Below are 23,663 nucleotides of genomic sequence, written 5' to 3'. Positions count from 1 at the left end.
AAGCAAAGTCCATGTGAAGTCATGAAAGCCAACACATCTCAGGCAAGCTTTGAAACCACCTGGGGCTCCATCCTGGGTCTTTACACCATTTTGCCTAAGTGGTTATAAACTTACAGAAAAACCAGACATTACATGTCAAATTTCAGAACTGGGCATCTGTGCAGACATTTCTGCTCAGAGCCCATTTCCAGTCCTAGAGGTGTCAAGATAAATTTGCGTCTTTCTTGATGCTTTCAGTTCTCACTTTGCTTTCCAAATCAAAGCTTCACAATACTGTTCACCCAAGTTACTTTTGGTCCTGTTAACAGTACAGGATATGGTGTGCACTAGATTTTACCTGTCTCTGTATCCTCATCAGAAACAATCCATTTATGAAACTTTTACTGATAAAGCCTTTACTGTTGATAGCACAGGCAAAAAGACTGAGCTGCTGATTCTATCTCATACTTCTCCTTTCAGTATATTATATGTTTCCTGGGTCCATTGAAGCCAGCAACCTCACAATGCTGCAATGCTGCTTTCAGTCATTATATCCACAAAATAATCCACTTCACCCTCTTCAGATAACTTCCATGCTACCCACTCCACAGGGCCAGTTCTCCCTGCCCTAGGCATCACCACCATGCTCTTGCTACAGACTTCTCATCTTTAGAGGATGCAATTTACAAATACCTTGAGATCTTCGTAGGTATCCGCTGAAAGTTTGGTGCTGTTCATATTTAAACTACACAGGCTCTTCATGGCTGAAAGAGAAAACACACATATATTTATGATCATGCTGCATTTTCTTAAAATATCATGCTTGCAGTAGGCCAAAGCATAAACAAGACACGACTATGTGCAGCACTCCCAGGAAAAAGCTGAATAGCATAAAATATAGAAATACAAATGGATAAACAGCTGTTTGGGCCCTCATCCAGGAAAAAGTCCCTATTTAGGAAGGGCCATTAAGCATATGCTTAAGACTGCTGACTTCAAAGGAGTTCAGTCAACTTCTCATAATCGGTTTCCTGCACATTATTCTGAATAGTGCCCGTTCTCAGTGCTCTGCGTGGTGCTCACAGGGGCCATGCTGATCGGGCAGGCCTCCCTCTCCTCCCCCCATTCCCATTTTAGGCTCCAGTACTTAGCAGAATAGTTTCCTAAGATGAGCCATAACTACTGGCCTGTCTGGCACGTCTGCGTAGGATCAAGCCTATTAAAGTAGCCCTCCAAACCCAGCAGTGAGGTTTGCAAAGCACTGCTGGGAGCAGGAGGGAGTTTCACTCCAGCACATCGAGCTCCTCTCAGTGCTCAGGGAATCCTGGATGCCTCGCTCTGCCTTGCCTTGTTTAAACCAAGAACAGGGAGAGTTTCACCTCCCCAAAAACGAAGGAACAAAAAATGCCAGGAGGAGTAGGGAACCTGCTGCACACAGCTGCAGAGAAGCTGCCAGGTGGCTTTGCAATCTTCACTTCCTGCAGCACAAAGGCAGGTCCCACCCAGAGGGGATACCACAGGAAGACATCTGGGAAGTCCCTGGGCAGTTGGTGACCACGTAAGGTAGGGACAGGTGCCATCAGTGAAGCCAGAGTTCAGTATGGCGCAGTAGGACAAAGCCCACAGGAGGCCAGCCAGTGCCATCAGGCTCAGGTCACCATCCCACAGCTGGACAGCTGCAGGACTGGGCAGTGAGGAGGGACAATCAAACCCAAACACAGCCACAGCCTGTCCCAAACCCCAGCAGAAGCAGCGCTGTAGCTCTGAGAGATCCACCTCCCGCCCAAACCCACACCAACTCCTCAGGAGCCATCCAAGTGTCCCCCACAGCCCCTGTTTGTCACTCACAGCTCAGTGCCAGCAGCCCGGCGTCCGTCACGGGGGTCTCGCACAGGTTGAGCACTTGCAGCATGGTGAGGTGCTCGGACAGGAGCCGCAGCCCCGCGTCGCCGAACTGCAGGGCACAAACAGCTGGGTCAGACACGAGCTGGGCCAGACACGAGCTGGGTCAGACATGAGCTGGGCCAGACATGAGCTGGGCCAGACACGAGCTGGGCCATCCATACCTCTGCAAGAACTTCAGTGCAAACAGGGCCGTGGAAATGGGGCTTGGCCAAGCCCTCCATTGCTCACCGCCAATGACAGCAGAGAAAGCAAAGAGTTTTGTCTACAACAAGGCTGGTGAGGGGCTGGGAACACAAGCCCTGTGAGGAATATTTGAAGGACCTGGGGCTAGTTTAGCTTGAAGAAGATGAGGCTTGGAGGTGACCTTATTGCTCTCTACAACCTCCTGAAGGGAGGCTGCAGACAGGTGGGGTCGGTCTCTTCCACCGGGCAGCACTGACAGAACCAGAGGACTCAGTCTCAAGGTATGGCAGGGAAGGGATAGGTTGCATATCAGGAAGAAATTCTTCACTGAAAGAATAATAAAATACTGGAATGCTCTTCCCAGGTGGTGGAATCACCAACATCATATGGATGTGTTTAAAAAAAGACTGGCCATGGCACTTGGTGTTATAGTCTAGTTGAGGTGTTAGGGCATAGGTTGGACTTGATGATCTTACAGGTCTCTTCCAACCTCATTATTCTGCGATTCTGTGATCTCTGTCTCGCAGGCGGGGAACAGAGAAATTGAGTGACTTGTGTGCACTTAACCACAGGCCACCACTTAATTGGACTGGTGCCTTTGAAGCCTGGACTTTGTACGAGCGGGCTCCCACCCAGGCTATACACGATGGTTATGGCAGCCTCAGCCAGTTCCCAACCACATCACACAAAAAAAGCACAGTGCAAGTGGTACTAATTAGCTATTTTGGTCTCAAGAACAATGCACTATTGATTGGGAATTGTTCTATTGACCCACTTGGTTTCTGCTGTTTCTAAATTCTAGATTAATGGGAACCAGGATATCGCAAAATAAAATGGAATCTAAACCCTTTTTTTCTCCTTTTTAATAAAAAAAAAGACTCACAAAAAGCAGGCTCTTTGTTCAGTAAAATCAAACTCATTTTGAACAAAAAGCATCAAAGTTTCTCAGATGCAAAAGTTACATTGTTAAGACAAATCTGGAGGACATACAAACAGTTAAAACAAGCAAGCAATCAGTTTCTACTTCACAGTCCCCATTAAAAAAATAAAAAAGAATATTTCTGGGATACAAAGTAGTTAGGAAAACAAAACAAAATATTTACATGACATTTTGGTAAAAAATGCTGCTTTTTGTGGTTGCACTGACAATAATTGCATTTTCAGTGAGCACTATAAATAGGTGCTAACAGAAAATGGGGAAAACCTATTCAGTGGAGAACCTCAGAGAGCAAAACCAGCAGGGAAACATAGAAGAAAAAATTTAATTTTAGAAGTTCCTTCAGTCAACAGCTGAGTAATTTGTTCAGTTAACTTGGGGCTTTTTTTGCTTACAAAATAATCACATTCTCATTATAATTTCCTTCTACTTATTCATTATCTGAGTTTCTTTTTGTTGCTGTTGGGTTGATCAGCTTTCAAGCAATTCAGTGCCTAAACAAAGCACAGACCTTGCTTTGCTTGACCATATGAGCTGCACAGCATAATTTTTTCATCCTAACTGGGTGAAAGCAGAAGCATTTCCCAGATGAACAGCAGCACAGGTTCTACTCAGGACACAGGAGCAACCATGCCCAACCGGAACATTCAACCCAAGATTGCAGCAACACTTTTATAATAAAAAATAAAACAAAAATTAAAAATTGGAGGAAAAAAGAAAGGGGTGAAGAGAAAAAAAATCAGCTGCCAAGATGAGCTAAACCACAGGAAGGCCCTGTAAAAATAACAGGAGGACAAAGTCATCTAAGCAAGCCTCTTCACACACTCTTCTTGTGCTGACGTAGTGTGGAATTTCAGAATTAGTCAGCACTGGTTCCTGCTCTGAGCCTCAGCTGCAGAGCACTCACCTGAGTTGACCACAGGTTCAGCTGCTTGAGCGAAGGCAGTTTGATGAGGTGCTCAGCACAAGCACTTGTCACATTGGTAAAGGCCAGGCTGAGGTTTTCCAGATTCCCAAAAGATCCTGAGCTCAGCAGGCGGGCCAGGTCTGCATCCTGAAAGCAGACAGAGATTGGTAAGGGAGATTGTGGGTGCCCAGCCTGGAAGTGTGTGGTGTCACTGATACTGGTAACCAGAGCGAGTTGCACAACTGCTCCACTTGTTTACAGTAACAGAGAACCACACAGAGCAGTTTCTGTTTGTTTGGCAAGCAGCTGGGCTCTTGTGGCAGCGTTGCATCACACACCCTGGGAAAAATTTGTCCAAACATCAGGACAAAAATGTCCTTTGCGTGTGTATCCTTGTGAGACACAAAGGCTTCAATGTCAGAGCAAATGCTGAGTCTTTAAATATCATGAAGATTTAACCATGAGGTCCAGGTCCCACCTGTGCTCAGCACCATTACCTGGCCTCAGTGAAGTTAGTCTGGGTTTGCACCAAGCTTAAATGCAATAGTGCTGGGTCGCTGAGACTTCCATGACTAAAATCCAGAACTGGACATTGTGAAGTTTGCCTTTGTAATGCAAAACTCTGTCCCCAGAGCTGCCATTCCAAATCTGAGCAGCACTAAATGTGAGAGCCTGCTGCTGGTGTTGGAAACTGCTGCACAGACCCAAGAGCAGAAATGTGCCCACAGCTGTGTGAACTCCAGTTGTGTTGACAGAGCAAGTGGAATGGCTCCCCACTAACTGCCCAAAACCACTGTGCCACGTGGCAAACATAAATGAAGTGTTTAAATATGGAAAGACAAAGGTGTTTTTCTATTGACACCATTAACTTACTGTGGACTTGGATGGCAGTGTTAACCTTGTGGGGCCACCTTTTCTTTGCTGTAAAAGAGAAGATATTTTGGTCAAACATGCTGCCATTCTACATTTCAGACTCACTGAAGTACAGCAAGCTCCTCGCTAGCGCTAACCCTGCTCCCATTTCAAAGCTTCCTGCCAGCCCTTCCACCTCATCCCTGCTTCCCCTGCCCTGAGTGTGCCTGTTGTGTCCCTGGGGACACCCACTAACCACAGCTATGTGGGTCTTCGTGCCATTTGTCTGCTTCAGCCTGCCAGCATTTGGCTACTTTCACCTTAAAGGAAACAGCTTTAAAATGCTGGGCAAAGTGAGCAAAGGGGTTAAGACTGGGCAGCTGATAAAATAATTTGCTTGACTTCAAAAAATGCATCTACTTTTCAGGCTGGGAGAAGGGGTTAAAGACAAATATAAACGTGAAAAAGGGAAGAGGAAGTTTGTAGGTATGTTTGCCTAGGTGAAAAAGTGCTAATGTGAGCAGGTCCATTTTAAATCTGTGGGTCTTCTCTTTAAAATCAGGAAGAATCTTTTTCTATAGGCTCTAGCTCTGAGAACTAGACCTAAAGACCATCTCAGTGAAATGCAGTGAATGCCAGAGCATTCAGAAATGCTGGCCAGCACCAGAACCATTTGCTACTCATATGTCAAAAGGTGGCAGAATTTGACAAGCTGACTTGTAAGATCTTGAGACAGCAGGGTTTCACCTTTATTCCTTCACAGGGATCCTAAGCAGGTTATTGAATATCATTCATAAACATAGTATGGGATTAGTCACGTCAGTAAATATCACACAGTATATATATTCACAGGAAAATCCTCTGAGGACTGCTCCCATCCTGTTGTTAACTGGGAATTTCACACCCTGCTTGTCTTTCTTTTGTACCTCCATTTGTGGAGAGCACAGAGCCCAGTGTGCTATGGCAATGTGTGCAGGGTGACATACCAGCTCCTTTAACTCCCTCTGCCTCTCACACAGCTGTTCATACATTCTCTTTCCCACGTCTGTGCTTTCCAGGGTGGAGATGATCTGGAGCTGGGTGTCATTATTGTCAATGATGTTGTATTCCAGCATCAAACACAAAATCTAGCAGCAGAACAAAAGGAGAGTGGTCAGTGCAGGGTTTTCATTCCATTTCTTTCAAATACATACATACAATTCTTCCTAATTACACTGGGCATGGCAGTTTAAATTCCTGGGTAAGTTTTTAGAGCATGCAATAAGAAGGTTAGAGGATATCCTAGCAATATTTATGCCACTTCCAATACACGAAATTAATTTTTTATTTGTAAAGAATGAAATGTAATCTCCAAAAGCCAGTCTGACTATCCTGCCCCTCCCATTAGTGCTCATTCCTTCTGACTGAGAGGTGCAATTATTTGCATCAGACCTGGGAGATGGCTCCATGCCACAGCCCTCTCCAGAACAGGTACAATCCATCCAGCATAGGCAGAGCTGGGACACTGCATACCAGGGATTTCCCATCCCTAAGGGCTGGGGCTTCTGTGCAAGCAGAGCACGTGTGAGGTGCACCCAGTCCACGAGGCAGGATGGGTAAAGGGCACAGAGGCTCCAAGAGAAGGTGCTGGGGGCTCTCTGCTGTGGCCAGGACATCCCCCACCTCACTGGGAACACACCCAGCTCTCCCTGGGGAAGGGACTGCCAGGAGCAAGGCAGATCCCAAGGGATGATTCCAGTGGGTCACACAGATTTAGGACACAAGCTGTCTCACCACACTGCTTTTCCTTTTCAGCTATGTATCATGCCATTGCAATTAAAATGCAAAGCTTTTATTCCCTCCACAATTTCAATTATTTTTAATGAAGAAAAAAAAAATCCAGCAACATTATATTCAAATGCATGCAGCATGCTCCTTTATTTACTGGATTAAATTAGCATGCAAAAATCTAAGTAAATGAAAAACTGTAACTCCTTCCATCTATTTATCTACTCTCTTTCTGCTGATAATGACATTTATCAAGAAACTTCTCTTAAGAAACCCCAAAAACACATATAAACTATTAGCACACCAAAAATAACAAATCATAAGCATAAAAAATGTGTATTAATGCAAGCAAATAAGGTTTCATAAAGGCACTTCCTGTGCACTGCTCATTTTGCAGGTGGCAAAGACAAGAACCAGGCATTTCATCACGGAAAAGCCTTGTGGTTGTGAATTGGGATCTCTCACCACAGCCTACAGCACTATGGCCATTTATTTCCCATCCTAACCTCTGCAGCTGCATTACAGCAAACAACCTCTTTGTCCAAAAATTCATGCACCCACCTTTCATTTAATTCACACTCATATCTACAGAACAACAATATTCTGTTCCCCTTCATTCAGAGAAACACAACCAGCCACTGCTGGGGTTTGACATAACACAAACCTGACCCCTGAGAGAGCCAGTTCTGGGAAAGGCACTGTGAACTGAACACTGCTCATGGCCACACATTTTTAGGGCTTACCTCTACCATCGTCTGGTTACCCCTCAAAGCCAGCAGCATGCAAGGTCCCAATTTATTTTCAGCCAGTGAAAGCAGGAATTTCTTTGTTTTATAACAGGATCCCATTAAAATATGAACCTATTCAAGAAACAGAGGTAAAATTAGGGGTGTAGGCCTAAGAAACACAAATACCTCTGGAAGGGATATTGTTAAGCAGTCAAAAAGTGTTAAGTATTTGCAATAAACCTAAAGGAATCTTTATAGTTAGGGCTGCAGTGTCCCAACAGCTTTACTGCTGAATGGAAGTGACTGTTCAAAGAAGGTGATGCCCAGCAAGATCTGAGGGAGTGGGAAGTTTTACTCCATAAAGGAGCCCAGCTGACAGCCTGACAGAGGCTCCCCAGGAAACATCAGAGCAGCTGTGCAATTGCCCCCATTCCCAGTAACCTGATGAACCCAGCCCCAGGGGAAGCACCGGGGATTTTGCTTTCGCATCTGTTTGCGCTTGGGTTTCTCTGGAAATGCCAGCTGGGGAGCAGGGGCTGTGTGGGCTGGGTGTCTAGGTAAAAGGCAGTGCTGCTGGCAATCTGCTGGCCTTGGATAAGGGCTGCTGACAGACAAAATCACCTGTTCAGGATGAACAGACAGGACCTGACTGCGGAAGGAAGGACTGCTTCAAGGAAATCTGGCAGCCCTAAGCAATAAGCCAGAGATGACTTCATGGGTTTTTATGCTCTTGGGCCACTATCCTGCTTTCTCTTTTGCTTCAGTTTTCCCTGAAAGGAAAGGACTGCTGAGAACATGCCCTGAGTGGCACTCCTTCGAGTCCTTGAGCTGACAAAACTGTTGTGCAGACTCTCTGAAAGCTCCAGAAAGCACCATCTGATATCACACAGTAATGCCTATGGTGGAAATGCAAAGCCACTTGTACAAATCAAATATGTCTCTTCTCAGAAAATAAGTTGGTCATATTATTTCCAATGTAAAAGCCTTAGAGATTAAATGCAGGGAAGCCTGGGTTCATAGGAGAAAGTCTTATTTCAGAACCCAGATGGCTGATTCACCATTTGCTGCAGAGCACTCCGTGAGAATTTGCATTTTCCAACAGCCTAGGCAGGAAGAGCTCCATTATGTGGACTCAACACCAGCACTACCCTACAATAACCTTGTAAATACATTCTGTGGCCCCCCTGGCTCATGGCATTGCCTGCAGTATGTTAAATACTGCTAAAATATCACAACCATGCCATGATGAGGTCAATTTTATGTGAATCATGGCTTCATTATCAGCAAGCTCTTTAGAAAAACAGAAAATCTTTTTTTCCTTAAGCCTCCATCAGCTCAGGTGGCCTTTAAAAATGTGAACCTCCAAGCCAAGAGAGATTTAATTTCATGCAGTTTTCATTAAGTTTTTTTAGAGATTTTCTTGAGCAATAGAAAATACTGACAGTGACAGTAAAGTAACATTAGGTGCATCTCAGAACAGGGTGTTTTTCCAACTTTATGGTTAGTCGTTAGCAGCTCTTTAAGTATTTATCAACATCCTTGCAAAGGGCACAGAGTGCTGCATATTAATGTGTGTTAGCATTGTGCTTTCTCATGCACGCCATCTCCTGATGCTCATAAATATCCTGAATGGCTCTCAGGAGAAATGATACAGTTCTGAAGAAATTTTCTTTTCAAAGATAAAAGACAGATGAACAGTGAAGAGGGGTGAAACCTTTGTAAACACTCTTCTTCCATTATCAGTTTCAGAGGTAACGGGTCCATCTGAATTTAAGGGTATAGACAGACATTGATGTTCTTTATGTCCCAAAATGTTCAGCATGCAGGAGATGCACAAAGTGCAGAAAGTCACTGCACTATGTATCCAAAGCCAACTTCAACAAATGTTTTCCCCTTACCAAGGAAAGGCAGTAATATAATTTCCATCTTACTTGGTATATGGAGAATTCATACAGAGAGAGACTTGACCCAGGTTGCACAGGACAACAGTGATGTGCTTAAATCACATCACTGATTAACACCTGGTATTTTCTGTCTAGCCCTTCTCAGAGTTACAAAAGAAATAACTGCTGGAAATGGAATGCTGGTTTCTAATTACACCTCTTCACAACAATGTAATTGGGCAGAGACACTGGTAACACCTTTTTATATCCATCCATCCATCCATCCATCCATCCATCCATCCATCCATCCATCCATCCATCCATCCATCCATCCATCCATCCATCCATCCATCCATCCATCCATCCCTTGAACCAATGTAACTGTTGGTTTTAAATTCCAGGGTAGCTTATAAATGTAAACTATAGGTGTGGATGTACAGAACAGTCTGCCTCCCAGTTTTCCATGTTCTCTGTGAGAGTTTTTTTATACAGACAGACAAAGACAGATATTTACAAATACAGAAACACATACATATGCACAAGCATGGTTTGTGTATTACTCTACCAGTGAGAAAACATGCCAAGGTTCAAAAAGAGAACAGGAACTTGCTGACCAAACTGTGACTGCAAGGGAGGTCGATGGATTTGGTGGCAGAAAGATCTGGATTTTCTGGTGAACACTCATGGTTAACAAAACAGTGATTTTGATAATTTATTTTCTGACAAAAAGAAATAAATCCTGTTACTGCTGACTAGGCATTAGGTACTTCTTGCAAAGTTTGTAAACTCACATTACTGCAGACACCTACCATACTGGCAAAGAGCTCTCCATCATCATCACAGGCCACTCCCCCAGGGCTGTAGAGCTGGAACCAGCCATCCTTGCCAGCCCTCACACTCAGCAAACACGAGTGCACCTGCCAAGAAGTGAACACATTGGGATGGTTACTGCTCCTGCCAATAACCACCAGCATCTCCTACACCAGGCCAAAAGTAACTGCAGAACCAGGGACTGCTGGAAATCTCCTGGTTAATATTCCAATCTGTAGAGCTGCAGGCCAGTCTCCCCTCCCAGAATCCAATTTTTCAGTATAACCAAGAGGGAAGCTGCACCATCCCTTACTGCATGGCCCTTTTCATTCCCTTTTCATAAATCAAACACGAAATGGCTCTAATCTAGAAAAGCTCCTTTCATTTGGAAAAAAAAAACCACCACCAAAAATCCAAACAAAAAAAAAAACCACCAAAATTTCTCAGCTTCTGTAATTTCACCCCTGTCTTCCCAGCATGTGTGTCTATACATCTGATGTGATCTGCATACCAAATGTGGTGGCTGATGGCTTGCTCATTCCAATCATTAACAATTCTTATTACTCCTGCTCTAATAAAATTCGACCAGAGTCAGGGTGAAGGAAATCCACAGGGAAAACTCAACAGGGATACACAGCACGGAAGCTGCACTGGAAAACTGGCACCAGTGAGCAACCATTAGTCTAAATTTGGCCCACTGTAGACATTACTATATTTAGTCCCACAATTTAATAGAGAAGTCATAATTAAGCTTTATTTTTTTCTTTTACTTTTTTTTCCCTTCAGTTGAAGAAACAGATGTTCCATTTCAATTTTTGAGGTGTGTGGGGGGGGGGAGGTAAATTCTTTCCTCTGGGCACAGAGCTCTAGTGACAGATGAAATCCTGGTCCATTTAGGACAAGAAGGTCTCTTCTGACAAGGGTAACTACTGCTCCCAAGAGCTAAACCCCTGGAAATGAGGAGTTCTGGGCAGTGATGATACAGCTTCACCCACAGTCTGAGGGAGCTTTCCTGCCTTGATGCCAAAAGCAAGACTCACTGTGGATGAGAGGTTCCCTGTGACTCAGCCAAAGCTGATGATGCTGAGCAGGCTCTGAGTGCAGCTCCAAGGCAGCAGGCACCACGAGGCTGCAGCAACACTCTCACCCCAGTAACACACTCCCACCCCCTTTCTGCTGCCAATTCATGAGAATTACAGGCATTTGCACACAACAGAGCTGAAACACAGCTACACAAAACCTGTTATTTTGCAAGCTGTGTGGATCCATGGATTTTGATTCCATTTTTTTCGTACAGAAGATGAAAAGCTCTGAGTGATCCCGCAGAGGGTGAAAATCTTGCTGGTTGCAGTTTAGAACAAGGACATCAACTGATGCCAGACAAGGAGGTGACAACACATAAACCTTACACATAAACCACCCTGAGAGACCTAGGCAGAGTAAAACCACACTGTGTTTTGGAACAAACTACTGAAGGAGAGATTGAACAAGTGCAGATGCAATCCCTCCAACTAACGCTCTGTGTAAACTGCCAACAAACTCACTTCTTGCCTCGGGTCTTCTGCAAATCTCTGAATCACATATTTCAGCTCCCTGAAAACAATAAGAGTAAGAAGGACAAGAATAAGCACATGCTGGTTGCAGTATTTACACAAGTATCACATTTCTCTTGAGCAACACCTAAAATTATATATATTAATGCACTTTAGAGAGAAACAAGTTGACCTCCTTCCACAGAAAGGAAATATGATGCCTAAAAGTGATTACCAAGGACAGTGTCTGCTCACAATAGCCTAGAAAATGTTTCTGAGATGTGCATTGACAAACTCCTTTGTAAATTCTATCAGCACCCACTGGCTTTAATCCTTGGGCTCCTGCTAGCACAATAAATTACAAAGAGAACTTTTTATTGCTAACAGAACATGCCTACAGCCCTTCACAGATAAAAGCCATTAGAGACACAATACTGAATAATGCATCATTGCTATTATTGACTAATACAAGAATTTATTCAATAAAACAAAGGAGCCCCAGAAACTTACTTTGTGAATTTCTCATGTGCGAGAGCCCTGAAATTCAAAACAAAAGAGCATGAGCATCTGAGAGAAAGGACAGAGAGCAAAAAAGAGCCCAAAAAACCCCAAACAAGCACTTTTCAGTTCTTTCCAGCTAATAAAAGGACTTGCTAAGCAACTGCAGCACATAAGACAAGAAAAAAGTTTCAAAAAATCAGATAAAGCCTCTTTCATTAACCTAGAGGGGAAAATTACTTGGAACAAATCTTGTAGCTTTTCTTGAGTCTGTCTTAGACAAGGCTCTGACTAATATCAGTGGGAGCTTTGGGTCAGAAGAAAGTAAAAGACTTACAGTACCATTGTATAATTACAGGGTTTTGCCTACCTCCAAGAGCCAGGTGTATTCTTTAATTGCCAGGCAATTAGGGTATGGTCGCAGCTAATTAGCATCATACAGCAGTAAAGCAATTAATGGTCATTTTGTGAAGTGCCTGGGATCATGGTATGGTTTACAGCTCCCCCAAGACTCACGTTTGACTTAGGTAATGATGTCTCTGTTACTCATCCCCAAGCTCACACTGTAGCCCAGGTAACCTGGCATGGAGGATTAGACCTCTGTGATTCAAGACATCAGGTCATCAGGGATGTGATAAGCCAGCAAATTGTACAATTACAGGTTGTAATTTCTGTCCATGGAGGTCTGCACTTTATAAACACCACTGCTCATTAACAGATTTCTGAGGGAGCTCGGCTGCTCCGTGGGGCAGCTCCTTCTTTTAAAGCAAAATACAAATGACAGGAGTCTCTGTGACGCCAGTGAAGCATCCTCCCCCTCTGAATCTCTCACTCTGCTCTCCTCCTCACCAGCTTTCCTCCCCTTCCTGTCTGCCTGTCTCTAGTTAACCATATTTCTTTTCAGGATCATCTGAGAGAAATGGGGAAGGAAGTCGAACGTGGGGAGGTCTTCACATCCCTCTGCATCAGCCAAAATCAGCTTCAGTTTCTAAATCAATGCTAGAGGCACAAAGCTCCTACTGCCATCCCTTTTCACTTGAGGTATATTTCACCACAAAAAAGCAGCACCAAGAACGAGCCAGGAAATACTAAAACAGTGCAAACTCACTCCTTGGGAAATGGGATAGGCTGAAGCAAGCTGGCCAGGGCTGGTCTCCAGTCATCATAGTCTGACCTGCAAAATGAACATTTTGTTAACAGGTTACCAGGTTTTAAGTATGGTTTGCCAACAGTTAGTTCAAGGAGTTAAAAGCTTTTTACTGTGGGCACCAACAACCTTTCTGGTTTACTGAAGCACTCTCAAAATCTACAGTGACATTTCCCTTTCCATTTCCAGCACATTCTCCATTGAGGCACAATAAATCTGGTATTTACAGTGACCTCCAGAGAGGCCTTCTTTATGTCAACTTAAAGACATTTGCTGTTTATGAAACCTGTTGACATTTAATCACTAAGTAATACTTTCATCTAAGTTGGTAGAGCAATTACCAGGCCACTGCTATTTAAAGCTCTTCTCAACATTTAACTGGAAATTTTCTTTGCTATAAAACATAAGCCCAAGAAACCCCCAAATCCATTTGTGACACAAAACCCACCAGCCAAAGCCCAGACCCTGGCTCTCAGTCCCACTGGTAGCAATGAGTACACACAGAAGTGAATCTCACAGGGCTGAAACACCTGGGGATGTCTGTAGAAACAATGTAGAAGAGCCTGCCACCTCCTCTTAGTGCTGCTACCTTTTGGATTTCAGTGTGAAAAACCAGAGTATTGGCTGCAGCTTACTGGAAACTTGGCACAAAAGTGTGGTGTGTCTTTGGGAAGGAACGAAGTGTAATGTTCTCAGATGGACAGTATCTACTGATAGCATTACAGACAGACAACATATGCACAGGAACTGTTCCAAAAGAATGCAGATTTGCAAAGGGAAACTTCTAGCTCAGAGAAATTAAAGATGGATGAATTTCCAAAAGTCTCATCCATCTTTTGAACCACATAAACCAGAAATGTCCATAAACTAATATCAGACGTGATGTTGGACAATCCACAAAGATGTGTTCACAGAAAAAGAAAATTTAAATGCATGAGCAGGGTACTCTTAAGAAGCAACAAGCAGAGAAGTTTTACCTGAATGGAGAATTGTGATGTAAAAATCAACCAGGGAAGCAGTTATCACTTGCCCAAGAGCAGTGTGAGGTCAGGTTACACAAATGTGTGCTATGGCATGCAGGCAACCAACCCATGAGGACCACTGTGACCTGAAAGTGGTTTAGTGCACTAAAAACCAGAAGAGCACATGTGAAGTTACAGTAATCCAAAAAAGAAACCTTGTGCCCGTGCCAGTTGTGCTAGAAGCCACTGAACCTAATTTTTTCCTCCATGAAAAATTCTGTTCTCAGGTCCAAACTAGGGCCAACTCTGAGACAAGGGGTGTCTCACAAACCCAAGGTGAGAGTGAGTCAGCGCAGCAGGAGCACTTTGTGATCACCTATTCATCAGGTTCTTTCCAGAGACAAAAAGTCCCTCACCTGCTTAGCCACTGAACAAATAAGGAAGATGATCAACTGTTTAATGTCTCAGAACAGCAAGACATGAAGCAGGACTTCATTAGAGGGGTTGTTTTTCCATTTAGTCAGTGTAAAGTGAATATCGTGACACACCCGAGGATGGGGCTTGTCACATAAACTGACATAATGCAAGGAAACCTCTGACACAGCACCTCCAAGATGAGCTTTTGGGGTTCTTTCAATAAAGCTTTGATTAATTAAAGCCTTCTACAAGATTATTCATTGTTTCTGACCCACAGACACATTGAATGGGTCAGTGACACAGAACTCTGGCCTGTGTTCAGGTTCAGCTCAAAGTCTCTTGTTAAAATACCAGGTCTCTGTAGGAGAGAGCTGATGCAACCTATCTATAGCTGCAGCCCTGAGAAGTGCCACAGGTCTCACCACGTTTGTCAGGTGTGAGAACACAGTCCAGACATTTTGTTTTATTTAAATATGAACACCCTTTAAAATTCCTAGCTGATTTTATTCTAAAAACAACACATTTTTATTGGTAGATACAAACAGTGCTAAAAGCAGATTTTTTGAGCAGGGGAGACTCAGAAGTCAAAAAGCTGAGTTAGAAAATCCAGAGGTGTTAAAGGTGCTTCATATCACATGAGATACAGCACCTACAAATCTTTTCTAACAGAAGGTTAACAGCTGAGATGCACTTTGAGGCTTAGCTCCTGTGACATCTCAGGCTAAGTGTTACACCACTGAAGCTCCTTCTTGAGCAATCTGGAGAGTTCTGATTACTAATAATATGAACCAACCAATTTTTCATGGCTGAGCTTCAAAGGAAATTGCTGGAGTAAGAAAAAAGTTGTTTTGGAATGAAACTGCAGACAGAATGGGACAGTATCACTGACTTTTCTCAAAGCTGGGGAGCAGGGCAGGTCTGTGAGAGCGCAGTGAAAAGAAATCAGTCTGCTTCCCCAGGAGGAGAAGGAACAAAGGAAGAAAGGAAGGAAGGAAACAGTCTCCTATTGAAATATACAAAATTTGGTCGCATGAGTGGACCTGAACATAAAATCTGCACAGCCTGTAATCCCTTCAATGTGAGCTAGGAAACATGAAACAAACACAGCACAAGAATAAAACTAAACTACTTATTAAAAGCCTACAGTGTTTCTCCTCCTCCCACCTATTCCCTTTTCAAAAACATTTTCCTTCTGTCTGTGCTCATCTCATCTGCACTCTTCTTTCATTTCAGACAGTAGCTTTTTTCTTTTTTTTTTCCTTTTTCTTTTTTTTAGTCCATTCAAAGCTCCAACACAAGACAAGTGTTTGAAGCAGGGAAGAAAGGGAGATGGATTAGTTCTGGCTGCAGTGAACAACCACTGCAATGAGCCAGACAAAGAGGCTGGGCCAGGAGAAGGAGGGAGCACAGGGAGATCCTGGGACAACCTGGGACAAACTGCCTTCCCAGCTCTTCCAAGGGCGCTGGGCTCAACACTCATCACACAGCTCAAACCCCAGGACTGGCCTGATAAAAGGGGGAGAAGGACCCCCTGGCTCTGATTTTTGCAGGATTTGCAGTTCTAGGGGAGCAGCCAGGCTGCAGCTCGACCTGCGGGCTCCCAGAAGCGCGTGGGGGTCACGGTGACAGATCAGAGCCATCACCTGCCACTGCACACAGCCTCCCTCACCCTGAACCTGTCCCAGGGGACTGGCCAGGGCACAGAACAACCATATTAATTAAATAATCCCCGACTGCAGTGACTTTGCCTCTGGGCCATCATCGCTCTTGGCCTGCCAACATAATACATTTTCCTTCCCCGGGATCACCTTTCACCAAAATGAAAACCTGCCCGCGTGTCATGTGCGCCACAAACAATCCAAAACACACGAGCAGCCCAGGGCAACCTCGATAAACATGACACAGGATAATCCACTTGGGATATTCAGAGCATGCCACTGACCTATTGGGGAATGCAGAGCAGCCAGGGGAAGCTCCAGTGGGTGCTCGTGTTTGGAAAGCTGCGGCTCTCATCTCTGAGACACTGCAAGCCCCAGGTCCTTGAGTTTTGGGGGTAATGAAGAAACAAGAGCAACCACTTGGAAGCAGCTTGTTCTCCAGACTGAGCAGATTGATGAGGTAACCCCTGTTGTCAGATAATATGACCATACCCCCAGACATGATCCCTTCTTTCCCTGGTTCTAGGTTAAATTCCCTGAATTGTATGACATCAGGTTTAGCTCAGGGTGCCAGGGCAGGCCAAGAACAAGCCTCACCAGACCCCTTGTCAATACAAAGCACAAACCTGCTATCTGCAAAACAGTGAGGGGCCTTTTCATGCTCAGCCTTCTTTTGAGATGGGCTTGTTTAGCTTTTTCAAAAGAAGAAAATTTAGCACCACTGAAAGACCCTAGAAAGGTTCTGCCTTGACTGCTGAGAACAGAAATGGGCTGCACTGCTCACAGTTGGCATGGAAGCATCAGGAAACAGCAACACAAGGTTGCCCAAAACAGGTTGTGACACTGGCCCCAGAGAGGGGTACAAGTGTCTGGACATCTGGACGGACCCTTGCCACTAGAGGCAGCCATGGAAACAAAAAATAACACAGACAAAGGGTAACAGTTTATGATACAAAACCAACAGAGCCTGCCCCAAGAGGGGTCTGTTCCCACAACCAATTGACCTAGATTTCACTGCAGACAGTTTAAATGTCTCCCCTGGAACCAGTGGGGTCCTCCACGTGAAAGAAAACTTTCAAGTTCTCCAGCCCAAGGCCCCTTCTACTGCAACTTTCTCTAGCCCTGGTTGTCCTCTTCAAGCACAAGTCTGGCTGTACAAGACATTCCCAAATGCATGGAAACATTAACATGCAAATAGGAGCTGGGCAATGCTGAGCTGTTCTCAAAGCCTCCAATTTAATATGATGAACAGAAATTTTTCAGTTAATTTAGTGCATTTTCTATGCACCAGTTCAATACTTGTAGCACTCAGGAGGCAGTGGCTGGTGTCAGTAACACTATCAGAGTCCAGAATGAGTTACAGAATATTGACACAGAAGTTTGATCCACTTTTGAGTGCAGGACCAAAACACTGTTACCCCAGAGACTGTGTCTCCTTTAAAATCTGCCCAGACTTTGGGTCATCTGCCAGCATCTTCAAAATCATGATTTGCTATTTTCCTTTAGTACGCAATAGTTGTGTTTTGTTACTCAACTACATTAGAAAAAAGGTCAAACACGTTCTAGGTGCTGTAAGAGCCCCACAGACAAACTTTCTAAACTGCCCTTGTAGCTTTCTGTGCAAAAAGGGAAGTATTAGAGTGACTGTTAAATCACATCTTCATCAGTATTAGAAGTGAGGGTTTCCCCCAAAAAGTAAGCACTGTGTAAAAGTCAGGTGAACAATAAAATGTCCTCTGTTGAAGCTACTGTTGAGAATTCTTATTTGCTAGACTTCCAATAATTAAAATTTGCCTAAATAAATTACTCCCTGCTGCCCTAAGTTAATTATGTAAAAAAGATACCATTGCTGGTGACTCTCTTGTTTTGATGATGATACTGAGTCAGACACCTAAAAGAACAATCAAACTCAATGCTAAGCAACTTATTTATGTTTGGCTTACCATTGTTACTAATAAGAACATTATTTTACTGAAAGCCTGCTGAGAGCTCAGCTCCCGGATAGCAGTTGTTTTATAATTAATGTTTTCTTCCTACTGGCATGTTCTTCAACTCTCTTTCTTCATATTCTCAGATTTTCAAAGTACAGTAATAGTATTTCATGCAACAGAAACCCTTTGTTCAGGAAGAGTTAGAGCATGAAAGCAATCAGCATCACAACAGCATTATCTTGCATTTTTGGTAATAACTACAAGTCCTTCTAAAATGCTTTTCCATCGCAGGTTTCAGCATTTAAAAAAACAACATGGAAAAGCTTTACCCATATTTTACAAATAAGGAAAACGAGGCGTTTAAAAGTGACTTATCTAAGACCTCCCAGCGAGCCAGTGGCAGAATGAAGAGCAAGCAGATTCTGCATTACTGCTTTCAGGCACCCAAAAAATCAAGGGATGAACAGTAAAGGAAGGGAACTCAAATGAGTGGAGCTACAGCCAGAGCTCTGCCTCAGGAGCTGCCCTGTATTCTCACAGGCTGTGATTTCCCAAGCAGGGTGTGGGCTCTGGCAGGGCACTCTGAGGAGAGCTGCACCAGTTTTGTGTTATCACTGGGCACATCCTCTGTGTTTCACCTTGCAAAATTCCTGTTGTACAACCAGAGAAAGGGCCCAAAGCTGCCCCACACCTACAACACCTCTAACAGTAAGACATTCCCATTTTCATTGCTGCTGTTGAACAACACAATTTTTAAAAAGCTAGGAAATGCATCAAAAAAATAGATTATTTTAAGGTATGGAGTGAAATGAGTTCTTTGTGTAGCAAATTCAATGGGAATTGGGACCTGGCATATCAAATGTTTAAAAGTGGAGAGACTGTGAGGAAGAACATGCCCATTTGTGAATTTGTTTATAAGTGTGTGTCAGCTGCATGATGAAACCAAAACCGTCAATGCTTAGTGAGTCAGCATCCAAACCAGCATCAGGACTGGGAGAGTGCTCAGTGTTTATGGAAAACAGGAGAGTCAAGGGGACAGGAATAAATCCACGACGTGTTTAATGCAGCACCTGGGTGAGTGGAGACTCAAAAGCCCCCAGATGAAACAAACTCAGATGCTGTGCTTTTTTTAATGCAATCATTTTTAAAGGCAGAAGAACCTGGGCCAAGGGGAAAAAAAATTACAAAATTAGCCTTCACAGCAACTTCCTGCTGAAGAATCAAATGGGAACAGTATCTGGTATTCACTTGTCCTGTCTTCAGTTTTGAATGAGTGCTTAAGTAATTGCAAGTCAGCTGTGTAGTGAAGGGAAGAGTGATGCTGCAAATTTGTACCATGTATTTTGAAAAAAAATGAAAATGTGGGACAAAAACCTTCACAAAATCCTCCACCACAGCAGTTTGATCTCATTTTATTCTCTGGAGTGCACCCCCAGATGTGCATTTGTCTGCAGTGTAGGCACATGCTAATGGTTTACAGCAGAGTCCAGACTTCACCTGTGTCTTGGATTCTAGAAAGTTCAACTATGACTTCATTAGGCCTTACACTGTTCAAAAATAATTAATGCAGAAGTTAAACAGTTTGCTACAAAACATACTGCGACTCAGTATCAGAGACAGCTGTCAAAGTCAACAAAGTTGTTTTACTGCACTTCTATTACAAGCTCCCATTCTGAAGTCCACTTTTTCTGTTATTCCTTTTCATTCATTTATCTAGAGAAAACCAAGCTTTTCCTGAAGAACATTCTCCTTTATATTCTTGTTCAAGATATTCAGATTTGCCTGCCAGGAATCACCTTGCCACCATTTTATGGCAAAGACTATCTGAACACCTGGGGCCTAATACAGATACCAAAGCAACTGGAGAGAGACTCCACTCTAATAGAAGCAAATCCAAGTAAGTCATGAAACTTCTACAAGGGAGAACATCGAAGTGAACAACAATAACAGTATCCAGCTCCTGCTAGAGTCAGGGCAGTGGTGCTGCCTATCACTCACAAGCACTGAACCTACCACAGACCTGCCTTTTCTAGCTCTGTCTCAGGCAATCCCAAGAGCCCTGGAGGAGACAAATGGGTTTTTTTATTTATTTTTGGTGGGCAAGAACAAAAACAGAAACCACTGGCACCAACATCCCGCCTTCTGTAAAATGCCTGAGGCTCAATGTACAAATAAGCTTTCCATTTTCATCTTCCTCCTGCTATTTTTAGAACATCTTGGCAGTGCCAGATGCCTCTTTCAAAGGCTGGACTCTCCAGAGCTGGAGTTAAGATTTATAACCATGTGCTGGCTCGCCACAGATGTTGAAGACAACAGGCCTGTGGGAACCCCCCCCCCCCCACCATTGCTAAGATGACATTGTTCTAAAAGCTGTTCAGAACAGTCACTCACAGCATCTTGAGGATCTCCACGTAGCAGCCCAGGATCCTGTCAGCCTGGGGGCTCAGCTCGATGCTCATGGTGCTGCAGGTGGGGCTGACCATCAGGCAGTCGATGAGGTTGGGCTCGCTGTCGTTGCCAACGCCGGCTGTCATCTTCTGGTTGGCCGTGTTGTTGCGCTCCACTTCCACATGGATCTCGTTGGAGGTGACAATGACTGGTTTGAGACGGGATTCAGTCAAGGTGGCCTCCTGAGAGACCAGGTCAGGACTCGTGTGGAGAAGGCGGAGGGGGAGATTGGGCTTTCGGTCACACTGCTGCTGGCAGCCGTTCCGAATTTCCTTCAGGCTTGGCGAGTTGTCCCGACTGAATTTCACAAAGAAACAAATCATTTCAGGAGACAGACATACCAGCAGAGAGCAGGAGAGACAGTGCAACCTTGAGAAGCCACGATTTTTTGCAATTTCCCACTGCACTTCACCCCAGCCCAGCGGATGGCTTTCCTCTGGGCAATCGGATTACTGAAATCAATTAAAAACATTAAAAGGCTAAAATATGACTGTTCTGCAGCCCCTGTTTGACAAAGACTTGAGCTTTTCATTACTCTAATTGACAGACCAGCTTAGTCTAAAGGTGAACAGACCAGTTTAGTCTAAAGGTGAACTTTCCTGTCCGAGTTGTGCAAAGCTGTAACAGAATCCATGCCCAAGTATGTATCTGGCTATAGTACATGCCCAGACATCTGTCTGCAGCCCTCGTGTCTGGAATTTGTGTTGGACACTGAGCAGCCCCTGTCCGTGCTCTACCATGAGGAAAGTCAGATAGGTATAAACAAACAGGAAACATAGCAGAGGGGAACCCTCAGTGTCTACTGGAAACTGCCTCTGTGTCAAGAACTGCGGCGTCTATTTCCCGGCCAGTGAGGAATCAGATTTTCCACAATAACGGAGGCAGCGTTGTGAAACCAGCTCGAGTTCAAAGCTGCACATACACAGGGATTTACACACAACCCCTACTCCAAGGTCTCACCCCTGCCCTTCCTCACTCCCTTGGGGAGTACCAGGGAAGGAAGGTTCAGCTTCTCTCAGGTTTTCTAGCACACCCATCTCACACTGATCTTGTTTGTGAAGAACAAGTGGCCAGCTGGGAATTCACACTGACCTGTTGATGAATTCCTCGTAACAGGAATAAATGGCAGCTAAGCAGACAGCTACAAGATTTGGCAGGACCCTGGGATGTGGGCATTGTCCTGTTGGACCATGCATGCTGAAAAAGAAAAAACAAGATGATCGCATTGCAAGGTTTCTGTGGGCAAAACCAGTCAGACAGAATGAGGTGACAGACCTGGATAGGCATCCTTGGGGGATCTTCAGAAGGGCCATAGCACAGAGATATTTTAACCCTCTACATCCAATGGCCCTGCTTATGAACAAGGGTAAGCTGAATCATCAATTTAATTGATGTGGTATCCCTAAAGTCCTCCCAAAATCTCACACTTGAGTGAGCATGATGAGCTTGAAAGTTAATTTGAATCATTCTGCAGAGGTTTTGAGTCGAAATGTATATGAAGAATGTATGCACAGCAAAGTCCATTATCTTGCAGTGTGCAAGTAGGCAGAAAACCCCAGACTTACCTGAGAACTAGCATTTTGAAAAAGAGACTTCAGCAACACTGCTTGATGGACTTGATTAATTTGCTTTTATTTGCTGTTTGCCAGTACCAAAAAGCACCAGCTACTGATAACAGCCAGTAAAGCAGGGCTGGGAGAAGTAACACACCAAAGCATGGACACAGGACTGGAAATACACCATAAATGAAATGTAACTAACCTGTGAATAAACTTCTTCACCACCTCCATTCCAGCATTCAGCTCATTCAAAGACAGAATGTACTCCTGAGTAAAGAGCCGCAACCGAGGGCACTTCCCAAAATCCTGTCCAAGAAGGAGAGACTCGGTGAAGATGGTGAATGTACAGCCAGACTGTGGGTTTTCAAAAGAAACCAGCTCAAACACAACTGAATTCACACTGCTATTATGCTGACAAGCTTCAAGAGCATCTCTGCACACTGAATAATGTTCTCCCCAATAATAATGACAGCATTTCCTATCTCTTCTTTCCTTTATACCCACTTTGAAAACAAAGTTCTGTATAATGAAACAACTAAAAACCAAAAAAATCTCACCTATGTTTTGTCTCACACTTGTCTTGCTCTTTTCATTTAATATTTTGATTTTAAAATACTTTTTTTTTTTTGGTGCTTTTGCTTCCACTCCTAACTGCAGATTTTTAGAAATAAAACCCCCAAAATATTATATTTCCATGTCTGGCATGAGTATCTATTCTGGTTTTAGAGAAAATCATTTTGACATGCTATCAATATGCAATCAAGTACAAAATCAGAGATCAGTTTTTTCTCCAAGGATTTTCCTCCAGCTATGCTGTGAATTTGACAGGTGAGCTCAAGAGTCACTTTCTTTAAATCCTGCAGGCAGAGAGGCACCTGCTAACTGAAATCCTGCATCTCCTCACATCACCTCCTATTTTTAGATGTGAAAGGAGTAAATTCTGCTGTCTGGTGCGTGTTATTCCACAGCACATTTCCTCACATTTACACAGGTGTAACCTTATTACACAGGTGTTGCAGAACTACAGAGCTGAATTTCCAAGTGGGGAACAAGGTCCACTGAGGACAAACAAGCACTCCCAGCTATTCCTCCAGCAGCTGCCTGTGGAAGTTATCCTGGAAAAAATACATGGCAACTGAAATGTTAAAGAAATGCCACAAATGGTAATGAAAGAGTGGTGGTCTGTAACAGGGATGATAAACTCCCAGAGACTGAAGCCTTCTGTTAACTCATTTCGGTCTCAGGCACTTCTGTAGCACAGCCTGTATTAATACCTGGTAAGTTTTACAACCAGAGAAAATGACCAAAAACTTGAAAACAAGCTTAGGCTGCACAACGTCTCCTTCAAGCCCTAAATGTCACTGCTGGTACTGAATGGCTGCCTGGTAACTTCACACAGCAAAGGGACTGGGGGCAACTCCACATCATCAGAATTAACATCATTAAACTTTTAACAGCTCCTTCTGGCAACCTGAACCAAGGGCAGGAGACCATGTGTGCTTCATAGAACATTTGATTAATTTCATCAACATGCCTTGCAAGACAGCTTTTGCAATTGCA

At 43.8% G+C, this 23,663-nt stretch overlaps 1 protein-coding gene across 1 annotated transcript in view; it reads right to left on the bottom strand.

Moving 5' to 3' along the window:
• The window catches only part of CMIP (c-Maf inducing protein), a 130,575-nt gene that overhangs the window by 4,189 nt on the left and 102,723 nt on the right, over positions 1-23,663 (bottom strand). The window contains exons 8-20 of the mRNA XM_059857415.1: positions 22,306-22,409; positions 21,637-21,741; positions 20,488-20,841; positions 13,090-13,155; positions 11,994-12,020; positions 11,496-11,544; positions 9,951-10,058; positions 7,274-7,390; positions 5,750-5,890; positions 4,785-4,832; positions 3,912-4,058; positions 1,828-1,933; positions 673-743 (exon numbers count right to left, since the gene is read on the bottom strand). Coding sequence (XP_059713398.1) covers positions 673-743; positions 1,828-1,933; positions 3,912-4,058; positions 4,785-4,832; positions 5,750-5,890; positions 7,274-7,390; positions 9,951-10,058; positions 11,496-11,544; positions 11,994-12,020; positions 13,090-13,155; positions 20,488-20,841; positions 21,637-21,741; positions 22,306-22,409 — 1,443 coding nt within the window. The remainder of the gene's footprint in view (positions 1-672; positions 744-1,827; positions 1,934-3,911; positions 4,059-4,784; positions 4,833-5,749; positions 5,891-7,273; positions 7,391-9,950; positions 10,059-11,495; positions 11,545-11,993; positions 12,021-13,089; positions 13,156-20,487; positions 20,842-21,636; positions 21,742-22,305; positions 22,410-23,663) is intronic.

This window comes from Haemorhous mexicanus, chromosome 12, assembly GCF_027477595.1.
Source record: "Haemorhous mexicanus isolate bHaeMex1 chromosome 12, bHaeMex1.pri, whole genome shotgun sequence".
Classification (NCBI taxonomy): domain Eukaryota; kingdom Metazoa; phylum Chordata; class Aves; order Passeriformes; family Fringillidae; genus Haemorhous; species Haemorhous mexicanus.
This window is presented reverse-complemented; position numbering and strand designations above follow the sequence as displayed.